The 20,764-nt window shown below is 38.5% G+C and overlaps 1 protein-coding gene across 3 annotated transcripts; it reads right to left on the bottom strand.

The window, feature by feature from the left end:
- Positions 1-524: 524 nt before the first annotated feature.
- On the bottom strand, positions 525-20,764 carry tnrc6bb.1 (trinucleotide repeat containing adaptor 6Bb.1). 3 transcript variants are annotated; one of them, XM_048157072.1, is made up of 22 exons: positions 20,553-20,764; positions 16,921-16,988; positions 16,806-16,827; positions 15,357-15,704; positions 13,287-15,191; positions 13,037-13,201; positions 12,660-12,841; positions 12,461-12,535; positions 12,232-12,381; positions 11,639-11,770; positions 11,440-11,562; positions 11,259-11,354; positions 10,606-10,813; positions 10,322-10,465; positions 8,551-8,670; positions 6,991-7,125; positions 6,427-6,513; positions 6,148-6,351; positions 5,999-6,063; positions 4,805-4,944; positions 4,296-4,717; positions 525-3,621 (listed from the first exon to the last, which is right to left on the bottom strand). In XM_048157072.1, exons 2-21 carry the CDS (start codon positions 16,963-16,965, stop codon positions 4,324-4,326), a joined length of 4,740 nt encoding a protein of 1,579 aa, XP_048013029.1. In that variant the 5' UTR covers positions 16,966-16,988; positions 20,553-20,764; the 3' UTR covers positions 525-3,621; positions 4,296-4,323. The 3 variants fall into 3 exon arrangements, with proteins under 3 accessions (XP_048013029.1, XP_048013022.1, XP_048013039.1); XM_048157065.1 differs by having other exon boundaries at positions 525-4,717; XM_048157082.1 differs by lacking the exons at positions 525-3,621; positions 5,999-6,063 and having other exon boundaries at positions 4,576-4,717.

Genomic DNA, 20,764 nt, shown 5'->3' with positions numbered 1-20,764 from the left:
TGCAGTTAAAAATCATCATTTGTGTTCTACTGAAGAAACAAAGTTACCTACATCTTGGATGCCCTGGGGGTAAGCAGATAAACATCAAATTTTCATTTTTGGGTGAACTATCCCTTTAAGTGTTAAGTGATTGTTAAAGATACAAGTTAGTCAAAAGAGTAAATAATAAAAGTTTAACATTAGTTAACACAAAAAAACAATTAATCTTTATTAATCTCAACATTTAGCCTTTTACATTAGCCAAAGGTTAAAAGTAATAAGCTATCTGCTAACATTAGTTATCAGTGTGAAGTAATAAACATTTTATGAACTAAAGTCAACAAAGGTTTAAAAAAAAAGCTGTAAAAATATCGCCCATTATTAGTTTATGTTAATGTATTAACTAATGTTCAACGAGACCTTATTGTAAACTGTGTTACCAATACAATTTAAAAACCTGTTAACGTACCTCTAACACACTGACAGGTTTACAGCTGAGCACGAATGACAGAAAGAGTCCAGAAACCACAAAAAAACAATCTTTATAACAGCTGCATATGTCACTTTTATTTAAATAAACTCTTCACCTTTTTTTTTCTTCTGTAAAATCTCAAAAAAATTGAAACACTGAAAGGAGTGTTAAAGTCTTAATTTAAAACAAAAACAACAATACAGACACATAAAAACACATGTCTTTCAGCTGTTTGTAAACTCTGGACAGGCGGATAAGTTTGGCAGAAACGCCGTCACACGTTTGTGTCTTAAAAATGCTTGTAGAATCATCATTATTGCAGTTCAGCCGATACAAAAGGCTACATGAGTACGCTTAAAAAACAACGAAAGAAACATCAATCGCAGAAACCCGCTAATGCCAACGTTTGTAAAACACAACCAGCAGTGTATAGTGCACAGTTAACAATGTACAGCCGCACACAAACTCACAAACACAGACAAAAACAGTAAAGTGCACACATACACATTGTAGACGGCAGTCCGTCCAACACACTTGAAAGTCTTTGAAGATAACTTGTATATGCCTTAGCAAAAAACAGCGTACGAATCGTATAAATGTAACAGCAATCCTGACGAACAGATAAAGAAGGGAACAGTGGAAGGTCAGAACGAGATCAGATGCGTTTAAGTTACACGAAATCCACAGGAACGCCGTGCTGGATTAAAGAAACAGAATCTGCGTGAATCTCACAAAACATTGTGACATTTCACACCGGAATCACAAGTAAATTACATTTTGTGTGATGAAAATTTATATTATTTTCAGGACCATAAAAAGTTTTGCATCGTGACGACAGAAAAATTTACTTTTTGCAGAAAAATGGCATTAATTAAACTAAAGTGTTTATTCATCATGATATTAGTTGATTTAAATAAAAATCTAACTGCATTACAGTACTTTTCACTGTAATATATTAAATAGTACATTACAGTAATGAGAACATAACCAGATTCAACATAGTAAATGTGCTAAATCATCAAGAAAATATGGAAGCTTGTTTCTGCCACAGAATAAAAAAATTAAGTTAGCTGCGACTTTTATCTCACAATTCTGATTTTTTTCCGCAATTGCGAGATGTAAATTAACAATTGCGAGAAAAAAAGTAAGAATTGCGGGATATAAATTCGCAATACCGAGAAAATGTCAGAATCACAGGGTATAAACTCACAATTGCAAAAATGAAACTTGTTTATTGTGTTAATTAGTTAATTGCGACTTCTCACAATTCTGACTTCTTTCCGCATTTGCGCAGATGTAAATTCACAATTGCGAGAAAAAAAGTCAGAATTGCAGGATATAAACTCGCAATACTGAGAAAATGTCAGAATCACAGGGTATAAACTTGCAATTGCAAAAAATAAATTCGCAATAGCAGGGGGGGGGGGGGGATCAGAATTGCTGATTATAAACTCGCAATTGCGAGATGTAAATTAACAATTGCGAGGAAAAAGTAAGAATTGCGGGATATAAATTCGCAATACTGAGAAAAATGTCGGAATCACAGGGTATAAACTTGCAATTGCAAAAATTAAACTTGTTAATTGCGTTAATTAGTTAATTGTGACTTCTCACAATTCTGACTTCTTTCCACAATTGCGCAGATGTAAATTCACAATTGCGGGAAAAAAAGTCATAATTGTGCGATATAAACTCGCGATACCGAGAAAAAAAAGGCAGAATTGTAGGGTATAAACTCGCAATAGCAAGAAAAAGAAAGAATCGTGCGATATAAACTCATAATTAATCACAATTGAGAGAAAAAAAATGTCAGAATTGCAGGGAATAAACTAGCAATTGCAATTGCAATAAACTCGCAATAGCGAGAAAATTAAAGTTAGAATTGAGAGATATAAACTTGTAATTATGATTTTTTTTCCCTTGCAGTTGACCTTTTGCAACTGCAAGTTTACATCCCGCAATTCTGACTTTATTTCTAATAATTGTGATATAAACTCAATTGCGAGCTATAAAGTCTGATTCTGAGAAAAAAAGTCAGATTACAATTATGACTTTTTAATTCGCAGTTGCAAATTTATATATTGCAGTTCTGAGGGGAAAAAAGTCTGAATTGTGAGATAAAAAGTCGCAATTGCCTTTTTTTTTTATTCCATGGCGGGAACAAGCTTCCGTATGAAAACATCATAATGAAAAAATTGTAAATTGCTCCTCAAAATAGGTTGTTTTCTTTATGCAACATTTAGATTTTGACTTCTGATTCTGGAGTGAAATGTGGCCTGTTTTTCGTGAGTTTTACGCATCTACCAGCTTCAAATGCTCTAGCGCTCAAAAAACAAAAACAAAAAGAAAACAAGAAATCTGCTGTCGAAGCATCAAACAGTGCATTGTGACAATATTTTTGCAACTATAAAACACTTCTTCCCAAATTCTCATTAGTATCTTGCAGAAAAAATGGCATTATTTAAATGATTTCAAGTGTTTATGCATCATGATACTAGTTGAATTAAATTAAAAACGAATCGCATTACAATATTTTTCACTGTAACTATTACGATCACTGTTAAATATTACTGATTCATGAGAACAGCAAAAACAACTTGTTGCATTACAATAATGAGAATGTGGGAGTAAATGTGCTCAGTCATCATGAAAAAAATATCACATCCATTTGTAAACTGGTCCTAAAAACAGGTTTTCTTTAGGCAAAATTTTGATTCCGACTTCATTCTGGAGAGAAATGTGGCCTGTTTTATGTGAGTTTCACGCATCTACCGACATCAAATGCTCTCACGCTCGAACGAACTCAAGAAATCCACTGTCGAAGCATTAAAACAGTGTCTGCATGTGCCAGCGTAACATCAAATTTACATTGGGTTGTTCAAGTTGAGCAGTGTGTGTGTGAAAGAAGGCCTTTAGGAACAGTCCCTGCATTCAAATACATGATAGCTTAACTCTGGCAATGACGAGAATGTCTGTAAGCAAATCCACAGCGATCGCACTGCATCTGTGTGAGTGTGTGTGTGTGTGTGTGTGTGTGTGTGTGTTTAATATCTCACTGATACCAAAGCCTGTCGACACGTCCAGTGTTTGTGTGGAAATGTAGCTCTCTGGATGCGAATGTGTGTCTGTCTTAAAGCTGCGGTGTGTGAAATTAACCTCACCAGAAAGAACTGCAAAAACAATGAAAACATACAGAAGCCATGCGTTATGCTTGTATGGTGACTTATTCTTCACTCAGTAAATCAAAATATACCCCGAGAATATGTTTAAGATTTCATATAGATATGTAATTGACACATATATACTTTTTTTGCATTGTGACATTATTCAGCTAGTATTTTTGTTCATGATGATGGTATTTGTTTGCGCTGCGAGTTTTAATATTAGTATATTTATTAATGATTTATATTTATATAAAATTACATTAAAATAAACTGTATTGCTGTATTTACAAAATATAATACAGCAAAATAAAATAGAAATAGAAAAACAAAACAAAAACAAATAAAATAGAAATAGAAAAACAAAAAACAAAAAAATAAAATGAAAAAAATCAAATTGGAAATCAAATTTGTGAATAATTACAATTTAAAGTAATGTATAAATAGTATTGAGAATTAGATGATTGATTTTTATTACAAACAATGTCACAAGGCAAAATACTTAATGGTCCTAAAATTATGATTTTTTATTTCCTTTCGAGTTTCGGGATAAAATGAGGTTCAACCCTTGTCTTGTGAAAACTAGATGAAAAAATGATAATGCACTGGGCTTCCACATGTTTGGAAACAATCATTATTTTTGCAGTTTGATGCCGTTACGACACACTTTAAACTCCATGTACCAGTATCTCAAAAACTCTCAACTGTCAATCACAAACTGTCCGTCCCGCCTCCAAGCAGGTTGCCTGGCAACAACCCGGCTGTGCCGTCCTCTAACTGAGGAGCGCCCCATAGGCCGCCGCCGTGATAACTGGGAGCAACGCCCCCCCAGACCCCTTTCCCCGCCCCCTCCCCTGCGCTGTTGCTCCATTGGCTGAGGAGGGCTAGTCCGGGCGTTTCCACCGCAGATCCGGCCGACACGTCCAACCCCTGCCAGTCTCCGTCCGTGCCAACGCCCGCGGGCCGCTCGCTCTCTCGAGAGGCGGAGTCGGACGAGCCCTCGGGTGACCCCGCGACCCCGGCGGTCTGGGAATGTGTGAAGTAACGGACGACGTCCTCCTCGCTCATGAACTCGGCCACGATGGTGGTGTTTCCCAGAACGCACCTGAACATGAAAACACACTTTAGATCACAGTGACTTAAATTAAATGAAAATGACTAGAAAGTCTGCCAAAGGTATTGCAGGACTCACATATGCAGGGCACTCTGGGCTTTGGCGGCTTCATGAGGGCTACAGTAGCGAATCAGAGCGCTGCCCTGCGTCAGGCCGAGGTGAAAGGTCAGAAGGGGGCCGTGCTGCAGACAGATCGTCCTCAGGGTCGAGCCGTCGATCTGCACAGACGTGAAAACACCTAAACCTGATGCTTTGCTACTGTAAATACACTGACAAATACAGTAAATCCTCTTCAATCTGATCTGCATGAAGCGCCAACTGATTCAGGTCGGTAAGATTTTGTTTTTTAAATGTTTGTGAAAGAAGTCTCTTCTGCTCACCAAGGCTGCATTTATTTATTGATCAAAAATACAATCAAACCAGTGAAATATTACAATTTAAAACAGCAGTTTTCTATGTGAATATATATTGCAAAAATGTAATTTACTCCTGTGTTCAAAAAGACACTGAAGACTGGAGTAATGATGCTGAAAACCACAGGAATACATTACATTTTAAAGGAACACTCCACTGTTTTTGAAAATAGGCTCATTTTCCAACTCCTCTAGAGTTAAACAGTTGAGTTTCACCATTTTCAAATCCATTCAGCCAATCTCTGGGTCTGGCGGTACCACTTTTAGCACAGCTTAGCATAGTTCACTGAATCTGATGAGACCGTTAGCATCTCGCTCAAAAATGACCAAAGAGTTTCAATATTTTTAAACTTGACTCTTCTGTAGTTACTTCGTGTACTAAGACTGATGGAAAATGAAAAGTTGTGATTTTCTAGGCTGATATGGCTAGGAACTATACTCTCATTCCGGCGTAATAATCAAGGAACTTTGCTGCCGTACCATGAGTGCAGCAGGCGCAATGATATTACGCAGCATCTCTCACAAATGTCTCCATGGTTGCAAGGCACAAACCCTGTGCAAGCAGGGGGTCACAGGCGCTGCGTAATATCATTGAAACTCTTTGGTCATTTTTGAGCGAGATGCTAACGGTCTAATCAGATTCAATGAACTATGCTAAGCTATGCTAAAAGTGGTACCGCCAGACCCAGAAATCGACTGAACGTATTCGAAAACGGTAAAACTCAACTGTTTAACTCTAGGGGAGTTGGAAAATGAGTGTTCCTTTAACACACACATTCACACAGAAAACAGCCATTTGAAATTGTAATAATATTTCCCTGTTTCCTCTGTATTTTTGACCGAATAAACTCAGCTGTACCTGTGGCGTGAGGTTCCGCAGTAACAGCCATGATTTTCCCGCCGACGCTCCTCCGTCGCTCCACTCTGAAGAACACGATACATGAACAGGTTGAGCTTCACACGCGTCCGTTGCTCACGTATGATGACGACCGTGTGTGTGTGCAGTACCTGTTTTAAAGGGCGACTCGGGGACGCTGGCTCCGCCTCCCCACGACCTGGGCATCCGAGGCCCCTCCACCGGCCACGGCTGCTTCTGACTGCTGAGGCCCGGAGGGGGGCGGGGCAGGTGAGAAGTGTTCCGATTGGTCCGCCACGATTTGCCGTGTCCAATGGGCTCCGGCGGCCAACTGGACTTCAGCTCGGAGTATTTAGCTGGAAACGTTATGGAATATTACCAGCTATTCAAATGCCTTCATAAACACAGTGAACATAGTTTTGACGTGTTACCTGTGCCGTGTGCAGTGAGAGGGGGTTCTGAGGCACTGTACGGCCAGGCACCAGGTGAAGGCATACAGGTGTTCAGAGAGTGTGACCCTGAAAAACAGTGTCAGGTCTTTTAGTATAACTGTACAAACATCCACCTTCAGCTCGTGCTTTGAGTCTTTTTTTAAATCTGATTTTTATAAAGAAACATAAGAATAACTTTTATATTGTTTGTAATATTTCAACATGAACACTTACTGGACTGAAGCACCTTGGGTTTACTTGATTATCCATACAATATACACAAAAATCATGAGTATCAATTATACAGCTGTGCTGGTCAATCTCTAGATCATTTAGTACATTTTAATCAAAACACTAAATATCGCTCCCAGATCTGCTCACAAACTTGGTCAAACCCGGTGACTAGTTCTTTCTTAAACATGGTAAATATGACTTTGCTTCCTTCCACACCGTTTTAAACTGATCCCTGACTGCTAAAACTGTGCGACACACACATTATGGGGTCCGAGAAATGACTGGTGAGAAATGAGACCAGGTTAAGGTGAACCCTCTCTGACTCAATACCTGTGTTGTCTTGCAGCAGATGATGTTCGGTATCACCGAGCACGGCTGATCCCATCATTCCCGCAGGGGTCATGTAAGGGTCAGGCTCAGGTTCGGGGCTCTGGACGCCCTTCCATGGGACGCCTGGCTGAAACTCTGAGTGAGACGAGATATTACAGCAATAAATACATGTGAAAGGTAAACCAGGGATCTGCAGGGTTTTTAACATCAAATGTAAGGCTTTTTAAAGGTTTAGTTCACCCAAAAATGAAAATTCATTAATTCATTAAAAGTCATTAATTACTCACTCTCATGTTGTTCCACACCCGTAAGACCTTCATTGATCTTCAGAACACAAATTAAGATATTTTTTATAAAATCTGATGGTTCAGTGAGGCCTCTATTGCCAGCAAGATCATGAAGTTTCATGAAGCTTCAAGGCTTTACGAATCTTTTGTTTCGAATCAGTTGTTCGGAGCGCCTTTCAAACTGCCAAAGCCATGTGAACCGTTGAAATTTCGAAAACACTTATGACGTAACAAAGCCTCGTTTACTGAAATCACATGACTTTGGCACTCCGAACCACTGATTCAAAACAAAAGATGCTTCACAAAGCAGTGTTTTGAAATTGGCCATCATTAGGTATTGTTGAATAAAATTGTTATTTTGTTTTTTGGTGCACAAACATTATTCTCGTCGCTTCATAACATTAAGGTTGAACCACTGTAGTCACGTGAACTGTTTTAAATATGTTTTTAGTAGCTTTCTGGGTGCTCCGAACCTGGCTGTACACGCTCTGAACCACTGATTCCAAACAAAAGATTTGTAAAGCTTCGAAGCTTCATGATCTTGCTGGCAATGGAGGCCTCACTGAGCATTTGGGTTTTATCAAAAATATCTTAATTTTTGTTCTGAAGATGAACGAAGTTCTTACAGGTGTGGAACGACATAAGGGTGAGTAATGACAATTTTCATTATTGGGTGAACTAACCTTTTTTAAAGACCTGTGGCAACCCTGTAAATACTTGTGGATGTTGGGTAATTTTCATATAATATCAGACATCATATGCTGAGTTGGACTGAATGCGATAAGAAAGTAATAACACTGAGAAAGTTTGATCTTCAAACGTTCTGTTCGTCTGTTCTGTTCAAAAGACGCTATCACAATTTCCATAACTTCAAGCTGTTTTCAACATAGATAATCATAAATGTTTCTTAAAAAAAAATCAAATCAGCATATCATTTCTAAAAGGATCATGTGACACTGAAGACTGGAGTAATGATGCTGAAATTTCAGCTTTGATCACAGAAATAAATTACAATTTACAGTACATTCACATAAAAACAGCAATTTTAAATTGAAATACTATATTTCACTGTTTTTACTGATTTTTTGATCAAATAAATGCAGCCTTGGTGAGCAGAAGAGACTTCTTTCAAAAACATTAAACAGTAGTATAGAAATGCCTATAAATCAGATTTGGGCTTTCAGGGTGAACAAAGTCAAGACAGTTGAAATAATTTCACTGATTCAAAGGACGGAAGTCATTAATGAAAAGAGCTATCAGATCTGAATGTTACCTGGAGGCCAGGTGGGGTTTGCAGGAGGTGTGTCCATTTTTCCAGCTGCGCTTCTGTGCCAGCCGCCGCCCAACACGTCAAACTGAGAGTACGAGCCACCACCGGGCAGCTTCACCGGCCCTGAACACACAAACACTGAGTTAACACACATTCAACAATGACCTGCGACATCAGTTTATCTTTCCCTAATTCTGTGTTCCATTTTAATTTGTTCTGCATTCCATTTTAATGCTTTAAAAACTATTGTTAATAATAACAATTTCATTCATCTTTTTAAAAATCTAATTAAATTTTAAAAATTCCCTTCATTTTTTTTTGGCAAACAGAAAAATATTTAAAATTATGTTCCTTAAAAATAATGTTCTAATAAACTGTATTACTGTTAATTATTACCAGGGTATCTGTAGGTATTAGCACTTCAAATTTAATACTTTTTAATACAATTTTCCAGAACTTAAAAAAAAAAAAAAAAAAAAAAAAAATATATATATATATATATATATATATATATATATATATATATATATATATATATATATATGAAGAGTTTGGTTCCAAAACGCAATAACTCCATTTTGATTAATTTGAGTAAAAAGGTGTTTTCTTTACCAAGAAAGTGGCAAGATGAAAACCACTATTTTCTGTTTCAAACTTTCACATAGCATCTTTTGGTTATAAAAACATAAAAAATTCAAATCTACATTTTGATTTTAAAAAGTTTATTATAAAAACGTATTATTTTTTTCCCCAAAATGCAATAAATCCATGACACTTTTTTTCAAAATGCAATTAATCCATCAATATAAAAGTTATTTTTCAAATTGAAAATACACAACAAAGTAAGTTGATTCATATACATGACAGAGTCTAAACTTTGCCAATATTTATCTTATATACAGGCATTTTACTAAAAATACATTCAGCCGTCACTCCCAAAATGAATCTCGTTAATGTTATAAATTATTTGTCATTACCGATTAAAGAGTATCTGGCGCCACCGCACGGTTAAATAAACACATTTGCCAAGTACATTGGTATTAAAAACGGCTTTTAAAAAAGCCTTCAATGTTTACAGTGGGTGGAATGGAGCGCTGTGATCGGTTGAGGGGATATATTGCGTTCTGCAGAGAAGGGAGACTGGCGCTTGTCGCGTTTTGGAAAGAAAGGGAGAAAACATGACAGAATAACACGACGGATATTGCATTTTGCGCAAAATTAATAAATGACTTTTCAATACCGACCAGATACAATACTGATTTTGGTGGAAACTCAATTTTTTTGAAAATGGCGTTTATCGCGTTTTGGAACCAAACTCTTCATATATATATATATATATATATATATATATATATATATATATATATATATATATATATATATATATATATATATATATATATATATATATATAAATATAGCTGAAAATATATATTAATAACAACAACAGTATAATAATAACAACAAAACTTTTATTTGAGAATTGAAATAGTAATATAAACAAATAACATATTTCTGTTTTAATTCACTTTTATGCTTTAGACTGATTTCATGATTTCAAAAAGCAATGAGTGAAAACGTTATGAAATCTAACTCTTTACTGCTGTGTCAGATCAGTTGCATTTTTAAGTCCTTTGAAAAGTGGATTTAAGGCGAGGTCTTATTTTAGGAATTAATTACATTACATTAATTACATTAAGGAATTTAAGACATTTTAAGACTTTTTAAGGATCTACAGATTTTGAGAAGTACATATGTGTACGTAGTATTTTACCGTTGTGTAGTGTTTGCTCCGGCGGGGAGGGCGTCAAACTGTTTCCATCCATCATCCACTTAAATCGAGACTGAGTCCCAGCTCCATCCTTCAAACCAGCAGGAGAACTCATCAGAGAATCCAGATCAGATCCGCTCGCAAAACCTGAGACAGACAGAGATGGAAATGTACTTATGAAATTTCCAAATAAAAAAAAAATGTGTAATCTAATTTAAAGCAGGACATTCAAGTAAAAAACGCTTTATAGTTAAAGAGGAGTCATTTTTTGGAGGTGACATCCTCACCTGTGAACGCAGCTGGAGCTTTGTTGTGCAGCTCTGATCCTCCCATGGCCGAATGCACTGACACATCAGGCTGCTTGTGAGCATTCATGCCCAGGTGATGGAGGTGTGCGTCTGGGTGTTTGAGGACGTGTCCTCCTAGGGGGGAAGGCGAGAGTTTGGGCCCACCAACCCCCTGTTGCTGCTGTAGGATAGCCATGATCCGTGCCAACTATGAAGAAAACACACAAAAAAGATTTAGTCCTACTTGATATTTGCGATTTTTCTAAAAAAAGATGTATGGATAATCAAGTAAGCCATAGTTGCTTCAGTACAGTAAGTATTCATCTTGAAATATTTCTAACAATATTAAAGTTATTCTTACATTTATTTCATAAAAAATCTGTAAAGAGTTCACAGCAAAAAGACGTGAACCACAAGCTACAGGTGGACGTTTCTACAATTATACTAAAAGGCCTTTTACTTGCTAAAAACATCTAAACATTCAATCAGACAACAGAAGGCATGTAGCAGATTGTGTGGAAGAGGTTTTTCAGCAAAGTTTTGATCATGTTGGTAATTTAGATGCCTTAGAAATTTGTGTATCAAATATGATACACAGGGTTAAGTCAGTAGAGGGCGCTGCACTAATATTTGGGTGACCAGTTATGCTGTACCTGCTGCGGGTCTTGCTGTTGTCTTGCAGGAGGAGGAAACTTCCTCTGATTCAGAAACTGTTGCTGCTGTTGTTGTTGTAGAATGATCTGACAGGCCTGGGAAAAGGAACGTATATAAAACATAAAAAAAATGCTTCTTAAACATTTTATGATATTTTGCAGGACCAAATGTGATGCATACTAGTTGGAACTGCTGCATGTGTGGATGAATGCCACTGAGCATGGCGATTTGCTGGGGGGAGAGCTGTGGAGGGAACATACTCCCACTAGGGGGCGCCATTGGTTTTAGCAAAGGCCCAGGAACCTGCAGAGAAACAGAGCAACCGTGAGCTAATAAACGTACATTTATCACAGTGCTTAAACCAAAGACACAAACTGACCTGAGGTGGCAGGAACTGGGGAGGCACTTGTGCTCTTATCCCGGGGGAAGGGTTTAAGGGGTGCACACCAGCCTGATGCATCCCTCTCAATGGAGGATGTCCACTGCTTCCAAACATATTATGACCCCCGACCTTCAAAACAACAGCAAAGAAGATCTAAAGCTTAGGGCTTTAGAAGGTTTTTTTCAAGTCTGTGAAAATCTACCTATGGACACCATTGTACCCTTGAGCAAGGTACTTAGTCTGCATCTGAAATCACATACTTCCCTACTGGGTCAAAAAACAGTATGTGAAGACTAGTATGAATTCACAGTATTCACAGAAATAAGCTGCAATGGCAATTTTATCCAGTGGTTGTTGATTGGATTATGAAGCAAGTTATGACATTTTGATTAAAGATAAAGTATGCATGGATGAATCATTCACAAGAAGACATGCATTAAGATAATAAATGGGGTCAAATTTGATTTCAAAACCTCAGGTTGCTCTTCTTTCTCGAGAGGGTTTCTGCATTTATATGCCATGCAATCTCCGTTATTAGATACAACTTTCTTTGTTCTTTAATGAAGATGGTGTTGGAAGTGTCTCAATACCTTGTCAAGATAAGGTCCGGTCTCCCCACATGGCATCTCTTTGGAAGTCTGTGAGCGGAAACCTCCCCCAGTCCTGCCGCCTCTCCGCATCTCACCATCATTCATTCCTCTCCTGTCATGTCTATCATGACCCATACCGGAATCTTCATCCTGACATAAACAATCAGCATATTTCTAAGCTGCTCTGCAGCTTCACACAAGAGCAAATCAGGGCAAATGACTAGCTTACCGTAACGCCCATGTTTGAAAACTGCCGAGTCACAGGAGATGCCCATGAGTCCCCACTGTTACCTTTAAGGGGGCTCTGGGGGACAAACCAAAGGCGAGAGGGATAGAAATGTTAAGGTGTCTGCTTCGTAGGAGTCGACTGTTTTCCTTTAAAATCTTGGCGAGATCAAAATATCTAGCTATGAAGGGTTCAAATATACCTTTGCATTGAGTCTCCTGGCCCCCTGGCCTTGCCCCCAGCCCCCAGAGTTGTACGTAGGCATGTTGCTTTGGGATCCCCGACTTCCCCAAACACCAACACTACCATCATCTTCCTCCCAGCTGGAGTGGCGGGATGCATTCGAGCTTTCGTCACCCCAACTCTCTTGCATAGACTTTGAACCTGAAGAGAATATATATATATATATATATGAAAATCAGCTCAAATTACACAGTGGAAGTGTTTCACCTTGTTCCATTAATGCAACAAATATAAAAATTTAGTCAAACATAATTTATGTCAATTCTGTGGGAAAACCGCAGACTTGGTAACCCTGGTTGTACTGTTTAATGGACTTGTACATGGACAGGCTCATACCAGACTTGGCAGAATGGGATTGGGAGTTTCCCCATCCTCCACCTTTCCCTGGTTCACTCGATTCCCCCCAGCCAGATGGTGTATCAAACGATTTCCCCCAAGAAGCCGTACCGCTGTCCACAGATGGGTCAGAGGGAGCATTGCTGCGCGCCCATGTTGCAGGACCTAGAAAGTGTACGTGTGTTACTAAAAGGGACGATTCTAGTTCAAAATGGTTTAATTGATTCAATATGAACTGCTGCCTTCTTACCCGAGTTCTTAGATGCTGTTCCAGGCTGTCTTCCAGACGACGATGACTGTTGGGCCGGTGAGCTGTTCTTATCCCACAGATTGACGTTCTTGCTATTGTAGCGTGACGGATCGCCCCATGCAGATGTGCCATCGTCGATCTCCATCTTCCGGCTGATGGACTGAGGCGAGGGTTCATCCCACCCACTCGGCTCTACGACTGAAGTCATCTGAGGGATAGGTCCAGATGTCCACCCAGACCCTTTGCTCTGGTCATCCGGCTCTCCTGGACGACCCCTGTCCTGCAAGGCCTTTGGATATCCCGGCATTTGCTGCTGGGTCTGCGATTGCTGCTGCGGTTGTTGATTTTGGGTTTTAAGTGCTGTTTGTTTGTTTGGTATCTGTGATGGAAGCTTCTCGCCCCATCCCTGGTGCAGTTTGACACTGCTGCCTTCATTTCCTCCCCAGCCACCACTCCGCTGTCCCGAGTCTTCCGGGCTGCCCTCATCCTGATTTCTTCTGTCACTACCTCTCTCTTCCTTCCAGCCTCCACCCTCGGGCAATTTCGTCCACTCACTTCCGCCACCCTGGTTCCACCCAGTTCCTTCCCTCCTACACGAACTTTCAACCTCCTGGTCTTCTCCCCAACCACTCCCTTTGCGACCACTCCCAACAATTATTTCTCCATGCCCGGTCCACCCCTGAGCTCTATCCACCTGTCCAGCCTCTTGCTTTTGCATTTTGGAGCTGGAAGGATCACCTGCATCCTGCCAGCCTTCCTTACTGCGATCGGTGTGCACTTCTACATCCCAACCAACGGTCCCACTATCGCCCTCAAAATCCCAGGCAACGTTCTGCTTGATCTGGGTTTTGCCCCATCCCGTGTTGCACAGCACTTTAGGATCCAGGTTAGTGTGAGTGATCAAGCTCTGTAAGGCTTCTTCTGGGTGGAGGGCCTGACATCTGGAGGGACTCTGGACCAGATTGTGGGTGTGCATCCCATCCTCAGTGCTTTCTCTAACAGTCGATTCTCCATCGGACCTACCCCAGTCATCTCCTGCTTTCTGATTGTCGTCTCTTGATGCCACACTTTTTGCAAGCATTGAAGAGTCCTGTAAACTATCTGTGCTTACCTCAGAGATCTCTCTTTCATCCTCTTTTGTGGCTCCAACTGTTGAGTTTGAGGTCCATCCTGTAGCTGCCTGTTTGTTTGAACCTACTGTGTCGCCATCCCACTTTCCCTGAGAGATGCCAGTGCCATCATCTGAACTTCCACCTACAGCATCACTGCTCTTCCCAACAGGATCTTGTCCTGTATCCCACAAATCTGCACAGGAGACTCCAACCTCTCCACCACCATTTGGTCCAGCTCGCAGCTCCGCCCAATCCCCCGTAATGCGCTCTTCGTTCTTGCAGAGTGTCTGGTACCGCGCACTGGCTGGACTCAAGGGTGCAGGAGGAGATTCTTTAGAGGCAGTGTGAGTTAAGAGATCTCGACCTGAAGCTGCTCTATCAGGGTCATCAGGGTTGTAGTTTGGATTTAGACCTTGAGTGCCCTCCTGGTCTCCAGAAGGTAACGGCACCTTGGAACTATAATGTGGATTGACTCCTTTAATGGATTCTTTATTGTCGGACTGTGAGGACGCACCTCCTACCACACTGGCTTCTGCATATCCAGAGAGTTGAGAAGAACTATTCATTCCCAGGCCAGCAGACTCATCCATCCCTAATCTTGCAGACTGTAGGGTCTGATCACTATTCCAATGGTCTTCCGGTCTTGGCCATTTCTCTACATCAGAATTGTCCTTGTCCATTCCCTGAGCGGAGGGTTGACCTCCTGAGCCCAGCCCCCATGTGTAATTTGCATAAGTGGGAGTGGCAGAGGCATCAGACGATGAGTGCAGAGAAACTGAATCCACCGTATGATCTGAAAGAGGAAAAACATCAAAGTATCAAAGTATGTTTTCTGACATTACCTCCACCCATAAAAGATTTTCTGCACTCTGTTGAATAGGTTTGACCATATTGAAGTCCATTCTGTGTTTACTGTACCAATAATGTTAACATTGCAGCTCTGAATGACTCGACCCACCTGAGGCATCAGCTTCCTCCTGCAGGGGAAGTTGGGGCGTTGCGTCCCCCCCGTTTCCGCCCCCCAGCAGCATGCAGGACAGTGGTGGCTGGCCCCTCTTCAGTAGCACTTTGGGTTCCTGCTGGTTGCGGAAGCGCGGGGGCACCTCACGGGGCATGTAGCGCTGGGACACCGCGGAGGGGGGCTGTCCGTCGGCCACAGCGGTCCGCTTTGCATTGTTCCCTCCCTCAGGGGGGTCCAACGAACCCCCGACAACAGGACAGGGGGTGGGTGTTTCGGCAGGACCGAGTCGTGATGAAGCACAAGTAAGGGTGGTGAGAGATGTGGCAGATGGAAATGCACTCGATTCTGACATGAGGAGAGTGGTTAAAAATGAAATTAAGTATAGGACAGATTTTCTCAAAATGTCTTCTACAAATCCCTATTCCCCAAACTTAATGGATTAGTCCACTTTCAAATAAAATTTTCCTGATAATTTACTCACCCCCATGTCAAGATGCCCCCAAGATGTTCATGTCTTTCTTTCTTCAGTCGAAATGAAATTAAGGTTATTGATGAAAACATTCCAGGATTATTCTCCTTTTAGTGGACTTCAATGGCCTCCAAATGGTTGAAGGTCAAAATAATAGTTTCAGTGCAGCTTCGGACGTAGGCATACTACAGCGTAAGCTTTTTGAAGAATACGGAAAGCAGAAGCACGTGCAAGGTGATCATTTGTGTTTATAAAGCATATACACTTGTATTTTTTTCTAAAATGACCGATCGCTAGATAAGACCCTTATTCCTCGTCTGGTATCGTTTAAAGCCCTTTGAAGCTGCACTGAAACTGTAATTTTGACCTTCAACCGTTTGGAAGCCACTGAAGTCCATTATAAGGAGAATAATCCTGGAATGTTTTCATCAAAAAACCCTTCATTTCTTTTCGACTGGAGAAAAAAAAAAGACAAGAACATCTTGGATGACATGGGGGTGAGTAAATTATCAGGAACATTTTATTTGAAAGTGAACTAATCCTTTCAATTTTGGTTTCAGTTGTTGGCTAAATAAAAACTTTAATTTCGGTTTGGGTTTAATTTCAGTGCATTGCAAATAAAAACACACTTATAATACAAAGATACAATACTTGAATAGTTAGAGTTGCACACAATATCGGCGACAATATCAGTATCAGCCGATACGTTCATTTTTACTGTTATCGTTATCAGCCTGATAAGAAAATTTAGCTGATATATTAAAGCCGATACATAATGGATTATACAGTTACCGGTATCGGCCGGAATTTTCATATCGGTGCATCCCTATAAATAGTGACTATAAATATAATAATGTAAAGTTTTATTACAAAATATTAAAATATAAAAAGCTCGTTTTATATTTATATTCAAACAAATGTAATAAGAGTACAGAATTATGGAAAAAAACTTGTATAGATATCTAAAATATACCAACCTTTCGTGATGTCTTCAGTGTCCTGCAATAAAAACAAACTATTCATCAGATGTTTGTGCACAAATATATAATGTATGTTTTGTTAATTGTTGAACACAGCAAGAATATCACCCGCCTCCTGGTGACTACTGTCTCCTGTCTTATGGTGACCGTCTTCCATGAACTGCTGCTCCCTTCCTGTTCCTGTGACACGACACGCATCACATGGGTTAATTGAGCAGCATGTTTATAACTTAATGGTTTCAATAGGGCTGTTTAATACATATGTCCTGTATTTGTGCCATGCATGTTGTAAAACTGCACCTTCCACCAGCCCAGTAATGCAGCAGTGGTGATTTTATTCCATTCTGTTTTTGTGTTTATAATTACATTCATTCTTTACACAAAAACTCTGATCAACATTGATTGTATATATGAACAATCTAGGGCTGCAACAACTAATCGATAACATCAATTATTACCGATAATTAAAAATAATCGACAACGAATTTGATTATCGATCAGCCACGTTCACGCGCTGTGCTCAGAAAACATCAGCCAGTCAAGTCGCTTTACAGTAGTGAATAACACATTTCTGTGGACAAAACACATATGGAAAATAGCGGAGGACACGGAATGAGGTGCTGCGGTAAAGGTACATGTCCCAAGTTGTCCAAAGCACTTCAAACTAAAATATTTAGGGGAGTAGAAACAGTAAAGGTTAGAATAGTCTATTAATGTAATATAATTAATTACTATGTTCAGACGAGTGAATGTGTGTTCTCTTCATACCTCATACAAGTTAACATTTTATATTTTTGTTTTTGTTTATTATCATTTTTCATTTAGCTACTTTATTTTCCGGTTTAGAATGTAATGTTTGGGTCATTTTTTTTTTGTCCAAAGGACTTAATACTAATAAAAAACAATGATATAACATCCAAAGTATGTAAGGTAAGTACAACTAGATCACTTTTATTGAATCTAAAAGGTTTTAATTATATTTGCAACATATAAAGGTATTTTAAAGATTTTGAAGTGTCAAAAAGTAATTCGGTTTAACTATCCAAAGGCCAATACAGCCATTTTTATGAGAAATAATGTCCGGAAAAATGAATTTCATTGATGTCATTCCGAGTAACCAATATAAAGGGACCATTTTGGATCAAGTCATGCGTTCAATATCATGTGACAGGATGTGACATCATTCAGATGCCTGCAAAAGGACCACATGGTCATGAAGCAAAGTAACTAACTCTCTGTTAACTATTTGAAAAATTCTTGCACTGCAAAAAATGTTGTTCAAAATAATCTTATTTCAAACCAAAAATAAAATATATAATCTTGTTTTCAGTTTGGATTAAGATTATTTTGTTTAACCCATTGGCAGATTATTTTGCTTGTTTTAAGGAAAAACTCACTTAATTTCGACTTATTTACAAGAAAATAATTTTTACTTGTCAAGAAAATGCTTCTTGATCTAAGAATTTTTAGATATTTGGACTGGAAATAAGACAAAAATTCTAAGTAAGAACAGCATTTTTTTGCAGTGTGTCACTCGCTCATACGCATGTCCCAAAATATCAAGTCATTCAGTACAACTGCTATAAAACATAGAAAATGTTGTAATATTTTAAAAACTTGTACTAAATATTAAGTGTTTGATTGTCCTTTTGCTAACTAGCTGGAAAGATATGAGCCTGTTTGCACTGTTTAAAAATATCATCATTCGGTATATCCAAAAGTGTCATTCGGTAGAACCGAAATTTTGGTTAAACCAAATTACTTTTTTGGGTGACAAATTTTGTCCATCTTGTAAAAAAAGAAATGACAAAAGCAGTGTTAATTGATTATAAAAACCACAATCTCATTGTTAACACTTAATAGAACTTCAAAATTAATTATATCTCCATTAGGGTTTTTTTTTTACACTTAAAGGGTTAGTTCACCCAAAAATTAAAATTCTGTCATTTATTACTCACCCTCATGCCATTCCACACCAGTAAGACCTTCGTTAATCTTCTGAACACAAATTAAGATATTTTTGATGAAATCCGATGGCTCAGTGAGGCCTGCATAGCCAGCAATGACATTTCCTCTCGCAAGATCCATAAAGGTACTAAAAACATATTTAAATCAGTTCATGTGAGTACAGTGGTTCAATATTAATATTATAAAGCGACGAGAATATTTTTGGTGCACCAAAAACACAAAATAACGACTTATTTAGTGATGGCTGATTTCAAAACACTGCTTCAGGAAGCTTCGGAGCACAATGAATCAGCGTATCGAATCAGCTGTTCAGAGCGCCAAAGTCACGTGATTTCAGCAGTTTGGCGGTTTGACATGCGTTCCGAATCATGATTCGACACGCTGATTCATTTAAATGCTCCGAAGCTATATAAATCACTATATAAGTCGTTATTTAGTTTTTTTGCCGCACCAAAAATATTCTCGTCGCTTTATAATATTAATATTGAACCACTGTACTCACATGAACTGATTTAAATATGTTTTTAGTACATTTATGGATCTTGAGAGAGGAAATGTCATTGTTCCCTATGAAGGCCTCACTGAGCCATTGGATTTCATCAAAAATATCTTAATTTGTGTTCTGAAGATTAATGAAGGTCTTACGGGTGTGAAATGGCATGAGGGTGAGTAATTAATGATGGCATTTTCATTTTTGGGTGAACTAACCCTTCAAAAACCTTATTTGTCAATGACCCCTTTATATATTTTGCTTACACTGTATAGCACAGTATAGGTACTATATTTGTTTTCATAGACTTTATATTACAGTTTAGAAGTCAGCACTGGGCATGATAATAAATAACACAGTTTAAAATAATGGATTCAATTTAATTTTTAGTTTCAAAATAATACTTTTAGAAAAAATAATTGACAGATAAATCTATTTAAATAATCTTGTCTTTAAAACATTAGCACAAAAACATTATATCTATACATTGTTCTTGGAACATTTTTTCCCCAGTAACATTTTAGTTGGACGTTCATTTAACGTATATATATATATATATATATATATATATATATATATATATATATATATTATAAAATGTTTTAGAACGTTAGGAAAACATTCAAATATTGTTTACAAAATGATAAAACTGAATGTTCCCTTAACGTTCGCAAAATAAAGAAAGAAACGTTCTTAAAACATTTAACAAAATGGACATTTCGAAAGTCCATTGAACATTCAGAAATGACTTAACGTTAGCAAAACATTCCTGTTAGCTGGGTAATACTATCATGGTATTACTATCATCCATCATGGTACTGAATGGTGACAATACTATGATATTAGTTCTCCAAGGTACATCAAAGACCACCTGAAATGAACCATCACTATAAATCATCTACAGATTGTTTTTGCCATACTCATCTTTCTGCAGAAACTTACTAAGCTAACGTGCTAATCATGGCGCATTTACACCCAAACATTCAAACGCACAACAAATACGCTTTATTATCACACTAAGCGTGTATAATAGTGTCACCTGTATCATTTTACGCGACATAAGTTGATATACAGCACCTATACATTTAATTATTCAGTGGAATTCGATGGTAAACACCTGAAAAGATCCAAACTAAAATGCAATGCTAACAATACGTTCGCAAAATGAGAACGACAGCCTTCAAACACAAATCTAACGTGTTATTTTACATATACCCGTATGTGTGTTGCAGATAATGTGACATACGTTGTGTATGTTTGTACATGTTTGGGTTTGTTTTGCTCACCTCAGTCAGTTCGGCCTGCAGCTGCGCACTGGACGGCGCGCCGATCAACATCCGGGTATCGGTTCACAAACACACATCCACACACCCACACAAACGCGAAACAAGTACAGTGGTAATAATAAATTGTGGATAAGGTTTTTATAGTTCTTAATATGTTTACTAAATATGTGAGAGTGTCACGGACGTCTGTCATACGAGCATTTTACCAGAGT

Source organism: Megalobrama amblycephala, linkage group LG1, assembly GCF_018812025.1.
Source record: "Megalobrama amblycephala isolate DHTTF-2021 linkage group LG1, ASM1881202v1, whole genome shotgun sequence".
In the NCBI taxonomy this organism is placed as follows: domain Eukaryota; kingdom Metazoa; phylum Chordata; class Actinopteri; order Cypriniformes; family Xenocyprididae; genus Megalobrama; species Megalobrama amblycephala.
Note: the sequence above shows the minus strand (reverse complement) of the source record. Positions and strands in the feature narration are given on the sequence as shown.